The 19,059-nt window shown below is 39.9% G+C and overlaps 1 protein-coding gene across 4 annotated transcripts in view; it reads right to left on the bottom strand.

The window, feature by feature from the left end:
* Positions 1-19,059, bottom strand: part of YEATS2 (YEATS domain containing 2) — a 121,026-nt gene that overhangs the window by 50,046 nt on the left and 51,921 nt on the right. For 3 of the 4 annotated variants that reach the window (XM_070072402.1, XM_070072401.1, XM_002716492.5), the window contains 7 exons: positions 14,225-14,269; positions 9,345-9,525; positions 6,159-6,398; positions 4,447-4,605; positions 2,926-3,029; positions 765-872; positions 187-369 (listed from right to left, as the gene is read on the bottom strand). In XM_070072402.1, coding sequence (XP_069928503.1) covers positions 187-369; positions 765-872; positions 2,926-3,029; positions 4,447-4,605; positions 6,159-6,398; positions 9,345-9,525; positions 14,225-14,269 — 1,020 coding nt within the window. The remainder of the gene's footprint in view (positions 1-186; positions 370-764; positions 873-2,925; positions 3,030-4,446; positions 4,606-6,158; positions 6,399-9,344; positions 9,526-14,224; positions 14,270-19,059) is intronic. The other variant, XM_008266625.4, reaches the window with a different exon arrangement.

Raw genomic sequence — 19,059 nt, 5'->3', positions numbered from 1 at the left:
AAAAAAAAAAAGAAAAAGAAAAAAGAAAAGAAAAGAAACAGAAGGGTCTAATATCAATTATTTGTTTTTCCTACAGGGCTTTCATCTACAGGTTTTTATAGATCAGCAACTTTCCAGCACTGTCAATTATTCAGGCAAACCATATTCCTTTACATCTTGATCTCTACATCCCAACCCAACACAAACCTTGGAGGGCTGAATCTTTGGTGACTGGGTGGTCCCTTCTCCAGCAGTTATACCCTGTTTTTGAGGGGATACAGCTATCATGTGACCCCCTTTCACAGTCACATACTGAGGGAGCGGCGACTGGTTGGTAGCTCCTGCTGTGGGCATGTGAGGGGCTTCCCCGGGTTCCTGCTTGATGATCACCTGGTAACAAACAAAATAATGACACTGAAAGGACAACCCCACCAGAGGGGTAAAATCACCGCTTACATACACTCCCGAACAGCTACAAAGGGATCAAAAGTAGGATCTGGACTTGATCTTTTGCTTTTGCAAACTCAATCAAGTCACTTTTTTGGAGACTGGTGGCAAAATGGCAACGAAGAGACACAAAAGCCCTGTGTTCTCTGGATGTGCCACCATGCTGTACTCCAAGGGAGTGCACATTACTAAATAAACAGAAATATATCTCAGAATGAAGGTCTGGTTACTAACAAGTAACACACAGGAGGAGTCTCAATCAACTCTTGCATGGTATAAAAAGGATTAAGTAACAAGACCACACTGAATGGTGGGATAATACCCTAACAAATACTCACTTTTGTGAAAGCTCCAAGTCCTCCAGTTATAGGTTTAGGGCTTTGAACCTTAGGGTGACTCCCAATTGGGCAGAGAGGTGGCATGGATGCAAACAAAGAATCCTCCTGCTGTGTGTACAAAAATACATGTGTACAATCAGGATAAAATGGGTAATTTCAGATAGCCTAGTCACTTACATTTAAGATAAATATATGATACTCTCTAGCAACAGAAACAACCAAACCAAACAAAACATCTAAAACTTCAGGTCGTCAAGCCTCTGTGCTTGCATTTGTCTTCTTTTAGAAATAAATGCAAAGAAAACTATAACTTGGCAAGCACTGCCTTATCTATGTCCCACTATATGTTGGAAAGACCTCTATCCTACCACTTCTAAGAAAGGTTGACTTTACTGCTATGTCTAGCTCCGTGCTAGACGGTGAACTATTAAAGAACCGGGACTGTGAATTGTTTGTTATATCCCCTGAGCCTGGGCACTAAGTACATAAGTGAAGAACTATGTAGATACAATGTTTCATATTTGCTCTTGGAATATACTCACAATTTAATTTGTAAAATTGACTCAACAGACACACAAACTACAAAGGAAAATATTTTAATAATAATGTCAGAAACAAACCGGCAAAAATAACTCAGCATATGCAATGACAACAATGATCAACATTCAAAGCAACTGCAGCCTGCCTCTGATTTTCAAACATAAAATGTAATCTCAAGAAATCCGCTGCAATTAAGTTTTAAATTAAATACAAATTTTAGGAGCAACAAAGTTATGCAATTTCTGGATTATATAATGAAAAGGTCACCAACAAACATGAAAAGTTAAACTGGTTGAGTTAAGACCTTCAAGGGAATTACTACAATTCATTCATTCATAGACCATAGTGAATGTCACATACTGCCTAGAATTTAGAAGAAAACCTTGCTTTGAACCAGGAAGCCACTTAATATCTAAATATAAGAAATACAGGGCAGCACTGTGACACAGTGGGTTAAGCTGCTGCTTGCAACATCCATATTCCAAATGAAGTGCTGATTTTTGTCCTGGCTACCTGGCTTCCTATCCAGCTTCCTGTTAATGTGCTGGATTGGCAGTATATGGTGGGAGACCAGATGAGGCTTTGGCTGGCACAGCCCAGGTTGTTGTAGGCATTTGGGGAATAACAAATGGATGCAAGAGCTCTCTGTCTCTCGCTCTGTCACTTTGCCTTTCAAATATATAAATCTTAAGAAGAAAACAAAGGAAATACAGTGTTAGACACCGGTCTTGTGAGAGAGATGATCTCTGCACCACCGAGTCCTCAGGTAGGAGTTTATGCCTTAAAGGTTTTGGACTGGGCAGTCAAGACAAGTAAGCTGAATATCCAACCAAACAGTAGAGAAGTATCACTGTAAGAAGACATTTAGCACTTTGATCTCAATAAGTCACATCATATTTGGAGTACCAGATTTCAAAGGACTCTTATCCTGAAAAAGGAGGAAAAAAACTTTGTGGAAACATACTTTTTAGGAGCCATCATTATGGTCTAACATGTTAAACCGCCACCTGCAATGCTGGCATTCCATATGGGCACCAATTCGAGTCCCAGCTGCTAAACTTCTGACGCAGCCCCCTACTAATGAGCCTGGGAAAACCAGCAGAAGACAGCCCAACTGCTTGGCCCCCTGCAACCCACAAGAAGACTGGGATGAAGCTCCTGGTGTTTGGCTTTGGCCTGGCCCAGCCCTGGCCATTGCAGCCATTTGGAGAACAAATTTTTCTGTCTCTCCCTGTTAATCTGCCTTTCAAAAAAATTTTTCCAATAACTGAAAAGCTAACATATGGAAGAAGAAATGTATTTACTTCTTAGTGGTACAATATAGGAAAAAAGGAATATACTATCAGTTGAGTATCTTTATAAGGAAATATTTTTAACAAAGCTGTCTCAACCCTACAAAATAATAAGGGCATTGTCTCATTACAACAAAGTTTTCAAATAAATACTGAGCGAAGCATTTTCTACACCAGGAAAAGATCAAGATGAAGTGGTATAGTCTGGAGTAATGATTTATCTGCTTGAGGAAGTCTGCTTAACACAATTTACATCATTATCTGACACACTCTTGATGAGACTGAACATATTATCTTCAGGAACTAACAAAGTACAGTATGAGTTTTACCTTGACAGTAGACGTTACAAAACTACTTCCATGAATTTTAGGAATAGGGGAACCTGTCCCTTGGGAGACCTGAGAAGTCGTGGAGAGCTTGTTTGTAGGACTTCCTGATAAGCAAGCCAGATATAACAATTAAATATAAGCAAAGTAAAATTTGCAAATTATAAATTTAAAATTTTTTCAGTCACTCTCCTCTCTTTTTCACTATTTGTTTTTCATTTTTAAGGGTTGATAACTAATCATCCTAAAGCTATTATGGAAAAAAACACTTAAAGACTCATCTCTATGAAGTTGTTTCATGGTCAACCTGAAAAGGGGTAAGAAGTTGGTAAGATTTATAGAAGCAAGAGTATACTTATTATTCTCTATTCCTTATATTATAAGACACAGTGTAACATAATGGTACTGGTTGTGGCACAAACCTGCTGGAATGCATGCATTTCACTAGGAGGTTATACCTATTCTACAATACTGCCAACATTAAAGATTTTATATCCCATCTGTATAACTGCATCTAAGATCTGATAAAAATGAATTGCATTATCTATAATCATTAAGTGAAGATCTAAAATCATACTCAATCATCAGTTACCTACTGCATTAATCGTACTTGTCTCTGAAGACTTATGGCTAATTCCTAAAACTAAACATCCTCAAAGGACATTTATCTGACATCCCTAAATATATTCAAATGGCTATCAGGTAAGCCCTGAAATAAATATTTTTTAAAGGAGTTTCACAATTATAATAATTGTTAAAGTGTTTGGCTTTTCAAAAGAACCCAAAAAACAAAAACAAAATAACAAGTATTTGGAAAAGCCCAACAAATATTCATGTATATTAAAACTAGTATGTTTAAAAAAATTGGCCTCACAATCTTATAACTATCCTGTTTATTTCATGTCTCTTTATTTCTTTTAATTGGAGAAGTTTATACTTAGGAGCACTTGTTTAAGTAAAATGTTAATGAAAGCACTTAAATAAACCCAGAATAGCACTTCATAGTTTTATAGGATTACAACAACAAACTGTGAACCCCAAATCTTCTTATTCCTATTAGACCTCCCTTTTTAACTGCTGCAGGTTTCAACTTCTACCCCATGGGCAACATGTGTCTTACAGAAAATAAACATTACCTTTATTTGACTGAGGAGAAATAATGACCCACAAAGCTATCACTGTACTAAAAGTTCAATTTTAGGGAATTAATTATGACTCACTTTAAATACTTAGAAAACTTAATTCCTAAAAATGTCCACTTTTAGAAACAGTAAGTCATCCCTCAGAGAAACAGTACTGAGATTATTTTTATATATTCCCTCTTATTGTTTATGAAGGGAAATTTCATTCACATAACTAAGTCATGGCAGGATTTCATGTTGCATTTTGTTATTTTTAGTTTGAAAATCTTAATTTTATTTTCAAATCTAGAATTGGACAACACTTCATTCCATTAAACACAGAAAATGTTCCTGGATTGCAACTTCAAAAAAAGAACTGTACAAATGTTCATCAAATACACACCTGTACTGGGAGTAGCAGCTCCAATAACCTGTCCAGGCTTGTCCATGATAACATAAGGATTATTAATTACAGAGCTGGCAGGGCCTTGTTTTACATGAACTGGAGTGGAAGTTGGTGTTCGAGGCAATGGTGATGGACTTGGAGTCGAGATTGGGGAACCTTATCAATGAAAAAGAGATAAGCGAAACAAAATAAACCCAGGCAATTCATCTAAGATGTTGAAAACAAAGATGAGCAGCCGAGAAACAAAAATGGGACCACAAGCTTTGGGTACTGAGCAGCAGTGACAGTGCAGCTGAGGGCTGGGAGCACTGTGTCTCATCCTCATCCATGAGCCAGCAGCATCAGCACCACTGGGGATCTTGTTAGAAACAGACTGAGGTCCCATCCCAGATCTACAGAATACAAATCTCCACTTTAACAAGATCCCAAGGTATGCACATTAAAATTCAAACAACAGTGCTTTACATAACAGTTTAGAACTGCAGAAGATTGACTCAACATCATAGGCAGGTTATTAAAATTGCTGGCTACACTTGAAGACACTAAAATTAGGAAGGAAATCAGATGAACAGTTAGATTTAGGAACCTAAATGTCTTGATGTACAATTAATTTTTGAATAAGAGAATGTGATATTTATTACTCCCCAAGCAAAAATATGTCAACACAATGCCACAGTAACAATTCCATAAGATTCATGTTCTCACAGAATACTTTCAAAGTGTAGGGTTAAGTATCTACGATTGTTTTTTATTGATCAAATCTTTCATCAATGAAGTTTTCTAAATCTCAAACCAACTACACATTCCGTCATCTCCACCTCTGAAGCAGCAAAGTTCCAAAATGTTCTTAACTGGCGGGTAAAATGATATATTCTTGACTTTTCATCGATTCCAAAGATTCAGATAATCTTTCTGTTCAGTTATCTACTTTTAGCATTGAAGATTCCCTTTCTCTCTGTTCATGTAAGTGTTGTACAAAAGCTCTCCTATTGCCTGGATACTTTCAACTGCCTTCTTTCTCATCTTTTCAGAGGTGGTACAATTAAAACCATAAAGTATATTCCTATTAGAAAATTTATTTCATATAAATGTGAAACTGTCATGAAACAAAGGTCAATCCAAACCTAGTGAAAGAAGCCTTAGAACTACCTACTGATAAAAGGAATAAGTAATTCTTCTTTTCAGAATAGTTTTAAATTTACAAATATTGTAAATTAGTAAGTACACAGTTCCCATATTCCCCCAACACAGCTTATTAGTATATCTGTCACAGTCAATAAACCAGAAAAGATACTTCATTTCCAAATCAATTCCGACCTTTATAGCTTAACTCCAAGCCAAAAGGCCGCCAGATTATTTCTATTAATAGTCAATCTATTTTCCAAATATAATCTCCAAACTAAATTCCTATCTTAATTTCAGCCATGGATCATGGCAAAAAACACCATTGCTGATTCCAGGAGATAAAATTTGATCATTTTGTATTTCATTGATTCCCCCATTCAAAAATTTCAATATGAATTAGTTTTGCTTTTGATTTGTGACAGTTTTGTTAATCAAAACTGATTAGCTCTCATTTGTTAAACATACACATACTGCTTAAAAAGAACTTAGGGGGACAAAAAGCCACAGTACTTTGTTCTGTCATTCAACAATCTTAACACCTTGTCAACTTCACTGGAATCACCTTTTACACATCTTCTGCATACCTGAGACAATTTTACAGCTCATTGTGATAGGCTGGAAGGATTTTCCAGGTGACTCAGGATTAGGAACCTGACTTTGTGGCACTATTTTGCAGCTTGATGCTATTGGCTGAAAAGCTGAATTGCCATGAGAACAAAAGGTAACTTTCTGTGATGCTGTCACTTTTGTGGGTGTTCTTTCCAAAGAAGATGGCAAAGAATAAAATGTAGTGGGTCTCTCAGCTTCACTGCTAGTTGGAAACCCTGTTAAATGAAATGGGCAAAGGGTAAGTTACCAATTGCTTTGAAATAACAAGATCTTTCCAATGTGAAAAAAGAATTAAAATGCCTTATTTCAACACCCTGTTACTGTAGTAAAATAATTTATTACCCTTTTATACTTTCTATAGGGAAACATGCTTAATTGTATTTAGTTAAAATGCTCTTTTCATGGGGCCGGCACTTTGGCACAGCATGTAAAGCTGCCACCTGCAGTGCTGGCATCCCATATGGGTGCTGGTTCGAGACCCAGCTGCTCCACTTCCGATCCAGCTCTGCTATGGCCTGGGAAAGCAGCGAGGATGGCCCAAGTCCTTGGGCCCCTGCACCCGTGCGGGAAGACCTGGAGAAAGCTCCAGGCTCCTGGCTTCAGATCAGTGCAGCTCTGGCTGTTGTGGGCATTTGGGGAATGAACCAGTGATGGAAGACCTCTCTCTCTCTCTCTGTCTCTCTGTCTCTCTTCTCTGTGTGTAATTCTGACTTCCAAATAAATAAATAAATAAATAAGTCTTTAATAAAATAAAATGCTCTTTTCAGGAAATTAGAAAACATTAACTAAAAATCATATATAATATAAAAGGAAACAAGTTCATTGTGTCCCTACATTTTCAAATACATAAATCAGAAAAACTATTTAAAGAGAAAACACTCAAGGCATATTTCAGTGTTCACATGGACAAGGCACCTAAAAAAGTTATGGAAAGTACATATTATAAAAAAATAAGAGGCATGGCCAGCACCACGGCTCACTAGGCTAATCCTCCATGTGCGGCGCCGACACACCAGGTTCTAGTCCCGGTTGGAGCGCCAGTTCTGCTCCAGTTGCTCCAAGTGCTTGGGCCCTGCACCCGCATGGGAGACCAGGAGGAAGCACCTGGCTCCTGGCTTTGGATCAGTGCAGCGCGCTGGCCGTAGCAGGCCATTTTGGTGGGGGGTGGGGGGGTGGTGGGGTGGTGAACCAACGGAAAAGGAAGACCTTTCTCTCTCTCTGTCGCTCTAACTCTGCCTGTCAAAAAAAATAAATAATAATAATAATAAGAGGCCGGTGCTGTGACGCAGCAGTGTTAAAGCCCTGGCCAGAAGTGCCGGCATCCCATGTGGGCGCCAGTTCGAATCCTGGCTGCTCCTCTTCCGATCCAGCTCTCTGCTATGGCCTGAGAAAGCAGTAGAAGATGGCTCAAGTCCTTGGGTCCCTGCACCCACATGGGAGACCCAGACATTCTGTTGATCTACTGATCAACAGATAATGATCTTATCAAATGCCTGAAAGGAAGATGCAACTGAAACGAAGGACAAAGTAAGATTTTATAGAAGAACTAAAATATTAACATTATATTGAAACATATGCTTAGAGATAAAACTAGTATCATTTAGAATCAACTTTATCTTTAGTGAAGTTACTTCAAAAAGTTCTTGGAAAAATGGAATTAAAATGAGTTTATTTTCATGCAAAAAAACCTGATTCTTATGTTTTAGATTTATTTTGGGTCCGGCACCGTGGCTCACTTGGTTAATCCTCCGCCTGTGGTGCCGGCATCCCTATGGGTGCTGGATTCTAGTCCCCGTTGTTCCTCTTCCAGTCCAGCTCTCTGGTGTGGCCTGGGAAGGCAGTGGAGGATGGCCCAAGTGCTTGGGCCCCTGCACCCGCATGGGAAACCAGGAGGAAGCACCTGGCTCCTGGCTTTGGATTGGTGCAGTGCCGGCCGTGGCGGCCATTTGGGGAGTGAACCTACGGAAGGAAGACCTTTCTCTCTGTCTCTCTCTCTCACTGTCTAACTCTGCCTGTCAAAGAAAAAAAAAAAAAAGATTTATTTATTTTTATTTATTTGAAAGACAGGGTTCCAGAGAGAGAGGTCTTCCATCCACTGGTTGACTCCCCACATGGCTGCAACGGCACCAATCTGGAGCCATTAGCCAGGAGCTTCTTTCGGGTCTCCCATGTGGGGTCAGGGACTCAAGGACTTGGGTCATCTTCTACTGCTTTCCCAGGCCATAGCAGAGAACTGGATTGGAAGAGGAGCAGCCGGGATTAGAACCAGTACCCATATGGGATGCCGGCACTTCTGGCCAGGGCTTTAACCCACTGCACTAGAGTGCCGGCCTCATTTTTTTTTAATATGTACTTTTCATAACTTTTTTAGGTCCCTTGTCCGTTGAACACTGAAATATGCCTTTATACACTGAAATATTTATGAAAAATATTTTAAAATACATTTTAAAATCAGTCTTTTAGTTTAACTAAGATTACTATTTAATATTCCAATTTATTCACACAGAAGTTGAACCAGAAAGACTTCCTGCATATAATAGAAAAAAAAATCATAATCCAAGGGTAAAAATTTAATGCTTTTTAGTGACTTTCATTTTACAAATGTTGTGAGAACTTGATTGAAAAGAATGTTTGAAAAGAGCAAAGATTTAGGGGTTGGTGTGGTGGCACATTAGGTTAATCCTTTCTGCCTTTGGCACCGGCATCCCATGTTGGCGCCGGTTCTAGTCCTGGCTTTTCCTCTTCCAATCCAGCTCTCCACTGTGGCCTGGGAAAGCAGGAGAAGATGGCTCAAGTCCTTGGGCCTCTGCACCCGTGTGGGAGGCTGATAGAAGCTCCTGGTTCCTGGCTTCAGATGGGCGCAGCTGTGGCCACTGCGGTCATCTGGGGAGTGAACCAACAGAAGGAAGACCTTTCTCTCTGTCTCTCCCTCTCACTGTCTATAACTCTAACTCTCAAATAAATAAATAAAATCTTAAAAAAGAAAAAAAACAAGAGCAAAGATTCGGCTATTTTCACAAGAGAACTGTGTAGTACAAACAGTATGCTTATCTATGGAAGATTTATTGTCCATATTTTAAGTCTTTGAAGATCACTATCACATCATGCAAATGAGAAAGGAATGTCCCAGAATTACTAGATCCAAGGAAAAATGCTGTTACCTTTTTCCCCAGCGCTATCAGATATGGGTTCATGTGACTGCTTTATTGGTGAAGAAGCTTTCACAGGGGCTGGAATGGTCAGAGGCAAAGATGGAGGCGCATCAGAGATGTCTGACTCAGAGGACTGAGGATAAATGTAGTCTTCACCAAGAGAATGCCGATGGAGTTCCACGTCCACTACCTACACAAATGGGCAAAGCAGAACTCATCAGTGTCACACAATGCACAACTTCTGTCCAAGAATGTGGTATTTGTCACTTCGAAGGCATTTTCAATCTCAAGAACTAAAGAATTTATCCTAGAAGGGGATCTAGTCTGGCTTAAAAGATATCTTAGTGAAATGAATCACAAAACTGGGGCCTTCCATTTGCTGTTTCTACTTCCTAGCACACTCTTCTGCCCAATCATGGCAGGGGTGCCTGTCTTACCTCTAGGCCTCCTATCAAGTCCAATCAAATGTTACAGTCTCAGAGACCTTTCCAAACCACTCTGGTTTAAACAACTCCCTCATCCCCCAAATACTTCTTCATAGTGCTTTTTTGTACGTAAAATTATCCTGCCCACTTTTGTGTTTACTATTTAAACTCATTCTCAATACTACCAAGTGTATAGCTTTTATTTTTTTTAAAAAAAGATTTATTCATTTATTTATCTGAAATGCAGAGCAAGAGCCAAGTGCAAGAAAGAAATCTTCCATCTGCTGGTTCACTTTCCAAATGGCCACAATGGCAAGGGCTGGGCCAGGTGGAAGCCAGGAGCCAGGAACTCCATCCAGGTCTCTCAGGTGGGTGGCAAGAGCCACGTACTTGGGCCAACTTCCACTGTCTTCCCAGGCACATCAGCAGGGAACTGGATGGGAATGAAGCAGCTGGGACTCAAACTAGCACTCCAATTTGGGATGCCAGCTTTCTAGGCAGAGGTTTAACCTGCTATTCTGTAATATAGGGCCCCAAATATTTTTCTTGAAAGTGGAAGCTATAGAAGCTCTCTTATTCATTACAGTATTTCCAAGACTTAGATCAGTATCCTGATTACAGTAGGTGTTCAACAAATGTCTTCTGATAAAATACAGCAGATTTCTCTGGGCAGAATAAGGCTTACAAATAGCTGATTCTGACTATCATAGCTACTGCTGAAAAAACATTTTTTTTTAAGATTTATTTATTTGAAAGGCAGAGTTATAGAGAGAGAAAGAAGAAGAGACAGAGAGATTTTCCATCTGCTAGTTCACTTCCCAAATGGCTCCAATGGCTGGAGTTGGGCTAGGACAAAGCCAGGAGCCAGGAGCTTCTTCCAAGTCTCCCACGTGGGTGCAGGGTCCCAAGGATTTGAGTTATCTGCTGCTACTTTCCCAGGGGCATTAGCAGGGAGCTAGATTGGAAGTGGGCAGATAGGACTCGAACTGGCACCCATACTAGGATGCTGGTGCTGCAGACGGTGGCTTAACCTACTGTGCCACAGCGCTGGCCCCTACTGCTGAAATTTTACTATGAATACAAAAAAGAAGAGGGGGGATGGAGAACAAAGTTGGAGGTCTTACACTTCCTGATTTCAAGACTTATTACAACAAAACTTTCTGAAAAAACAATATGGTGCAGGCATAAAGACAGGCATATTGGTCAGTAGAATAAAATAAACCCTCATGTACATAAGTACTTCAAAAGTTCTTGGAAAATGTAAATGGTAAATTTATTACAGTGCAAAAATTTTTTGAAATTCATGTATTTTTAAGAGGTCTTCAAAAAGTTAATAAAAATGATTACAAAAAAACTATGCACAGATTTGAAAAACTTTTTACACCAAAATAATAATTTTTGCTGGTGCCGCGGCTCACTAAGCTAATCCTCCGCCTTGCGGCGCCGGCACACAGGGTTCTAGTCCCGGTCGGGGTGCCAGATTCTGTCCCAGTTGCCCCTCTTCCAGGCCAGCTCTCTGCTGTGGCCCGGGAGTGCAGTGGAGGATGGCCCAAGTGCTTGGGCCCTGCACCCCAGGGGATACCAGGAGAAGCACCTGGCTCCTGCCATCAGATCAGCACAGTGCGCGGGCCGCAGCACGCTGGCCGCGGCGGCCATTGGAGGGTGAACCAACGGCAAAGGAAGACCTTTCTCTCTGTCTCTCTCTCTCACTGTCCACTCTGCCTGTCAAAAAATAAAATAAAATAAAATAAAAAAAAATAAAAATTCAAAATAATAATTTAATTATATTTTCCACAAACTCTTTGAACTGCCCTTGTATATGATCAAATGATCTTCCACAAGGGTACCAACACCATTCAATGGGTAAAACAACAGTTTTCTCAACAAGTGGTGCTAGGAAAATTGGATATCCATATGCAAAACAATAAAATAAGACTCTTGCATTATTCAGAAAAATTAACTCAAAATGATCAGGGGGCCTGGCACTGTGGTATAGTAGGCTAAGCCTCCGCCTGTAGCGCCAGCATCCCAAACGGGCACCAATTTGAGTCCTGGCTGCTCCACTTCCAATCCAGCTCTCTGCTATGGCCTGGAAAAGCAGGAGAAGATGACCCAAGTCTTTGAGCCCCTGCACCTGCATGGGAGACCTGGAAGAAGCTCATGGCTCTTGGCTTTGGATTGGCCCAGTTCTGGCTGTTGTGGGCATTTGGGGAGTGAACCAGTGGATGGAAGACCTTTCTCTCTGCCTTTCCCTTACTCTGTCTGTAACTCTACCTCTCGGATAAATAAATAAATCTTTAAAAAAATTTAAAAAAGGGATCAAGGGTGGGTGTTTGACCTAACATTAAGTTACCAGCTGGGATGCTTCTATCACGTTCCAAGTGCACAGGATCAAGTTCTACCTCTGCTCCCAATTCTAGCTTCCTACCAGTGTGCATCCTGGGAGGCAGTAGGTGATGGCTCAAGTAGTTGAATCCCTACCACCCACATGTGAGACCTGGGTCAAGTTCTACATTCTTGTCTTCTGCCTGGACCAGCCCTGGCCATTGCATGCATGTGAGGACTGAACCAGCAGATGGGAGCTCTCTTTCTCTGTTGTACTTTGCCTCAAATAAATATAAAACCTCAAAAAAAATACATCAAAGACATATACACGAGAGCTAACAATCAAAATCTTAGAAGAAAGCTTGGGGGGAAAGTTTCATGACATTGGATTTGGCAATGATTTCTTGGATATGAAACTGAAAGCACAAGCAATAAAAGAACAATGAACAAACTTAAAATTTTTGTGCGTCAAAGGATTCAATCAACCAAGTGAAAAGGCAGAAATGAATTACAGATTGGGAATATGTATCTGCAAATCACTGATAAGAGCTAATATTTACAAAGAACTTGATTATGAGTAAGAACAGGAAGAACTCTTACAACCAGACAACAGAAAACAGAAATGATCTGAATAACAAATAGTCAAGGGGCCAATTTTTGGCCTAGTAGTCAGGAGCTGCTTGGGTTGCTTGTATGCCTTACTGAAGAACCTGGGTTCAAGTTCCAGCACCACTCCTGAGTCCAGCTTCCTATAGGAAGGCATTAAGGAATGGTTCAAGTGGCTGGGTTCCTGCTACCCATGTGAGAGCCCTGCACTAAATTCCTGGCTCCATGGGGCCGGCACCACAGCACAGTGGTGCAGCACTAGCATCCCATTTGGGTGCTACTTTTGAGTCTTGGCTGTTCTATTTCCAATCTAGCTCCCTGCTAATGTGCATGGGAAGATAGGGGAAGATGATCCAAGTAGTTGGGTCCCTGTACCCACATGGGAGACCTGGAAAAAGCTCTTGGCTCCTGATCAGCTCAGCTCCTGCTGCTGTGGCCATTTGGAGAGTCAACCAGATCTTTCTTTGTATCTTTTCCTTTCAAATAAATAAATAAATCTTTAAAAAAATATATTCCTGGCTCCCAGCTTCAGCCTGGCTCAGCTCCAACCATGGTGGACACACAGGGAAAAAACTAGCGGTCAGGAACTCTGTCATCTCTTCTTCTCTGCCTCACAAAAAAAAAAAATTTAAGTGTGTGTGTTGGAGGGAGAGGAGCACAAATGACTTAAACAGACATTTCTCCAAAGAAGAGCAGACTCAGTACTTGTGGAGGTAATGTAAGATGGTGTATACGCCACGGAAAATACTGTGATGGTTCTCAAAAATTAAAGCACAATTACCATATGATTCAGCAACTCCACTTCTGGGTACATACTCAAAAGAACTGAAAGTAGGAACTCAAGTAAATATCTATACACCCACATTTATAGAAACATTATTCCTCATAGCCAAAAGATGGAAGCAACCCAGGTACCCTTAATGGGTGAACAGATAAAGACAATGTGATCAACACATATAATGCAGCATTATTCAGCCTATAAAGGGAGGAAATTCTGACTCATGCTACAACATGAATGAACCTTGAGAACATTATTCAAAGTGAAGTAAGTCAGTTATAAAAAGACAAACACTGTATCGTTCCACTTATATGAGTTATCTAAGTAGTCAAATTCAGAGACAGAAAGTAGAATGATGGCTGTCAAAGGCTGGGTGGAGGGAAGACTAGGGGTGCCTGTTTAATAGGTACAAAGCTTTAGTTCTGCAAGATGAAGAGGAGTTTCATAAGTGAGGGGTAGTGATGGCTGCACAACAATGTGACTATAGTTAATGGGTGCTAGTTTTGAGTCTTGGCTGTTCTATTTCCAATCTAGCTCCCTGCTAATGTACATGGGAAGACAGGGGAAGATGAAAATGATTAAGATAGTACATTTTATATTATACTTTTTTTAAAACTACAATGAAAAACAGAAGAAACACAGGAGAAAAGGAGATCAACTTTTTAAAGTCTAGCACTCACTTTTTTTCTAATTAAAAATAATGATCAATTTTCATCCTACTTGTTCTCATATAATATTATAGGAAAAATACTTACCGTCTCTGCTCCCAGAGTCTGCAAGCCAGTGTAAGTTCTGTCCAGCTATTAAAACAAAGGAGAATGTTGAATGTCATTGTGCTGCCGTGTAATCACAGTACATCACCTCATTTAAACACCTCTCACCACAAATATTCACACTGCATGATGTAGGTTATTCATCATTTCAACAGAAATACTCCATTTTCTGAGGGAAAGCACTGAGTTAATAACAGCCCTACACATAGAGTTGTTTATTTTAATATAAATCATATACTTTTTTTTTGTTTTTGTTTTTAAAGATTTATTTTATTCACTTGAAAGACAAAGAGAGAGAGGTAGAGACAGAGAGTCTTCCATCCACTGGTTCACTCCCCAGATGGCCGCAATGGCCAGAGTTGCACCAATCTGAAGCCAGGAGCCAGGAGCTTCTTCCAGGTCTCCCACACAGATACAGGGACCCAAGGACTTGGGCCATCTTCTACTGCTTTCCCAGGCCATAGCAGAGAGCTGGATCAGAAGTGGAGCAGCTGGGTCTCGAACTGGCACCCATATGGGATGCTGGCACTGCAGGCCAGGGCTTTAACCTACTGCGCCACAGCGCAGGCCCCATTATAAATCATATACTTCTAAAAACATATCCTAAGGAAAATCTGGAAGCGGAGTAAGTTTTACACCAAAAGACATTTGCTGCAGCAACAGCATCTATACCCACAAACTGCAACAGTGTAAATGTGCAGTAGCAGGAGTGCTTAAGTAAACCAGGGTCTTCAGTTTCTGAAGCTCTATGCAGCCACTTAGATGATGCTTAACAAAAACTGTAGGAAAATGTTTTAAGTGATAGGTTATACAAATATACAAAGAAACAATTACTTAAGTTTTTTGAAAAAATATTTAGGTAGTGTAGTGTAGTGTAAGTGTAATTTCTTTATTTTAGCATTAGGAATGATTTGTTTTTGAGGAAAGGAGAATAAATTCATAGAATATTAATACAATTAAGTTCATATAGAAAGAGGCTAAATTCTTATTCCTATTTTTTAAAATAACGTATATCCTATCATTTTGTTAAAAAGGAATTCTAGGATAGGCATTGTGGTGCAGCAGGTTTAGCCACTGCTTGCCACACTGCCATCCCTATCAGAGTGGCAGTCTGAGTCCCTCTTGCTGTTTCTGATTCAGCTCCCTGCGATTGTGCCTCGGAAGGCAGTACTTAGGCCTCTGCCATAGGAAACCAAGATGGGAGTCCTGGTTCCAGCAGTTCCAGCTTTGCCCTGGCCCAGCACTGGCTGTTGCGGCCATTTGGGGGAGTGAACCAACATGTGGAAGATCTGTCTCTCTGCCTTTCAAATAAATAAATCTTGCAGGGGTGGTGAATTTCCATAGATTTGAAGTTCTCATATTCTTCAGGGCTCAGAAATTACACTGCTAGCTTGTACCAGCAGGTTCCATTCTTCAAACCAAATTTTAAGAGGAATATTATCAAAACAGTGAGAACTGGAAAAAACAGTGTTATATTTTAAACAGAATGTATGAATCTTAATGAAGAATGGGATGGGAGAGGGAGCAGGAGATGGATGTAGGAGTAGGGAGTAGGATGGTTTGCGGGTGGGAGGGTGGTTATGTGAGGAAACCATTAAATCCAAAAATTGTACTTTTGACATTTACATTTATTAAATAAAAGTTTAAAAAAAAAAATAAACAGAATGCAGCTCCACAACCTCATGCAGACATTTAAATCCCAAAGTCTTAGTTAACAGTTAATGGATTAACGTTAATGTTGAATGAATTTAGGGTGGAGGCTTGAGCCAACTATGTTGTCCAAACGTGGGGCTCTGGGAAGTGACTAGATTGGATTACGATGATAGGGTGTGGCCCCGTGAAGACTCATGGTGACTTTATAAACTGAGACCACACAGAGGGTAGATGCACAGTGAGTTCCTTCTCTCTCTGCTTCCTGCTTCACGATGTTTCCTTGCACATGCTCTACCACTGTCAGCCTCAGGCCAGACTAACCGGCCACCAATCAAGATGGTCAATTTCCAAGACTACACTGAAATAAACCAAATTCCTTCCTTAAAAATTTCTCTCAGGTATTTTGGTCATAGTAATGAAAAGAGAGCACACAAGCAATGCCTGCTACAGGAAAAGGTTTTGTCAGGAGCGGAAAAGATGTAAGGAGAGACATGAAAATTACCATTTTTAGGGTTCCTATAAAACAAAATCTTGTTCTGTATTATTTTAGAAATCAACTAGGACAAATGGGATTAAGGTTTTTTTTTTTTAAAGAGCAGTTATAGGTAAATTTATGAAAGAACCTTATAAAAATTTATTTACAAAATGGGTCAATGTGTTATCTTGGAAAGTGCTGTGCTCCAGTGATTGTTAAACAAAAGTTAAGTGATTACTTGTCAAAGGATGGAGGATAGGAGAATTGCCCACATTTTGGAAACTAAATTTTTTTTATTAATTAATTAATTTATTTGACAGAGGCAGTGAGAGAGAGACAGAAAGGTCTTCCCTCCTTTGGTTCACCTCCCAAATGGCCGCTACGGCTGGAGCTACACCAATGTGAAGCCAGGAACCAGGTGCCTCTTCCTGGTCTCCCATGCAGGTGCAGGGCCCAAGCACTTGGATCATCCTCCACTGCCTTCCCGGGCCATAGCAGAGAGCTGGACTGGAAAAGGAGCAACTGGGACTAGAACCAAAAGCCCATATGGGATGCCGGTGCCACAGGCAGAGGACTAACCTAGTGAGCCACGGTGCCGGCCCCCGGAAACTAAATTTATCTAACACTTGACAGTTTTTAACATTTTTATAAAGATTTATTTATTTATTTGAAAGGCAGAGTTAGAGACAGAGGAACAAAGAGAGTGATCTTCCATCTGCAGATTTGCTTCCCAAATGGCTACAATGGCCAAGCTTGGGACAGACTGAAGTCAGGAGCAAGGAGCTTCATACTTGTCTCCCACATGGGTGCAGGAGCCCAAGTACTTGGGCCATCATCCTTGTTGCTTTCCTAGGTGCATTAGCAGTGAGCTAGATTGGACATGAAGCAGCTGGGACACAAACCAGTGCCCACAGAAGATGCTAGCATCCCAGGTAGCAGTTTAACCCACTGTACCACAATGCTGGCCCCAAGTATTTGGTATTTAATGTTATATTTTCAGTACCAAATATATTTCATTATGTATTACAGATTTTCAGGCTATGGAGATCACTGCAGGCTTAAACAGCCAGGAAAACTTACACAGAAACTTGAGGAATGGAAAGAATTCAAATAAACACTGGAAAAAGGGAAGCGCATAAAAAGACACAAGGGAATAAGGTCCAGGGCTTTTCTAGGACCCGAGCAGAGCGACATGGCTGGAGCAGGACGCTCATGCACGGGAGTAGTACAAGATAATTCAGAGGAGTATATTACATCAAAACACAAAAGACCCTGGAGAGCAGGCAGAAGAGTGCAAACTGGAACACCAGGAACTCAATCAAGTTTTCCGAGAGGAGTCTATTGACTGTGGGGCAGAATGGACAGGGGAAAGGAGAGAGGTTACAGAAGCCCATCAGGAGACAGAAGAGTAACAGTCTAGTAAAGTAGGGAAGGAGAAGGATAGAGTTCAAGGAAGATTATGATCTGCAACTCAACATATATTTAAAACAAAGGTAGTTCTGAGGGCTCACAGAAATAACAGGGAAAAATTATATTCTAGTACAAATAAAGACCATATAGACGCAATACAGGTGTTTATGGTCTCAAGGCCAATACACAACAAAATAATAAAAGCATGTTTTCCAAGAAATCCGGCAAGAAATACTTTACTGTCATTTGAAAACACTGGGTGTCCAATAATCTTAAGCCAGGAACTCTGAGTGATGTGTACAACTTAATATGTGCAAACTATCCAAGCAATTCCCTTTATTTTAGAAATAAGGGCTGGTCTGGGTACAACACAAAGTGTATGTGCAATGCTTAAAATAAGATAAAAAAAAAAGTATAACTATTTTAGACCTTCCTAATGGGACAGAATTCTGCCCCTCTGAACAAAGTGGCTGTATGCTCATTACTTTGTTTCATTTCTTCTCTGAGGTAATAAGGTCTAGAAAATATCTCAAACATTAAGTTAAACACTACTATCTCCAATGGAGGGTAAATTTCACATGCCTGAAGGCTGAGGTAACAAAAGGAATGAAACGAGAATTCTACAGATGGACTCAACTTTACTTAGTTTAATTTTGGTAGCCATTAATGGGAACAGTATGAAAAATCACAAAGTAAAGGAGCTTTGGAAGAAGTACAATATTAAAATTATATATAAAAAATATACATGAAAGCACTACAAAGAGTCTTGGAAACATTAAAAATGATCTGTCTTCAAACTATAAAGGTTAAACATACTTATTATAGCACAGCATTATAAAAATGGTACAAAACGCACACACAGAAAAAGGGGCCTGGGAAACAGCTCCAACATCATGTTATATTTCTTCTGTGTTTTTTCTTTTTTTAAAAAAAGCATGGTTGACCTCATATACAGTGTCATCCTATGCTTTTCATTTACTTGATAAAATATCATTTACAATGGCTGCATAATAAGCCATGTGGATAGATCGATGAAGGATTTCTACAATACACTGTCATCTTGCATAGTGCTTCACAGTTGCCAAAACATGTTAACGTCTACTTTTGTCCTTATGAGATAAATATATAGCTTTTATTCTTATGAGATTACAAACAAGGCTTATTATTAGCCTTATTTATAGAAAAGTAAGTTGATTAAAAAAAAACATTTTAGCAACTTAGTCCCAAATACCACTTTAATGGTGAGGTCTGATTGAAGATTTAAGTCTGATCAATTAGC

This window comes from Oryctolagus cuniculus, chromosome 4 (genome assembly GCF_964237555.1).
Source record: "Oryctolagus cuniculus chromosome 4, mOryCun1.1, whole genome shotgun sequence".
Taxonomy (NCBI): Eukaryota; Metazoa; Chordata; class Mammalia; order Lagomorpha; family Leporidae; genus Oryctolagus; species Oryctolagus cuniculus.
This window is presented reverse-complemented; position numbering and strand designations above follow the sequence as displayed.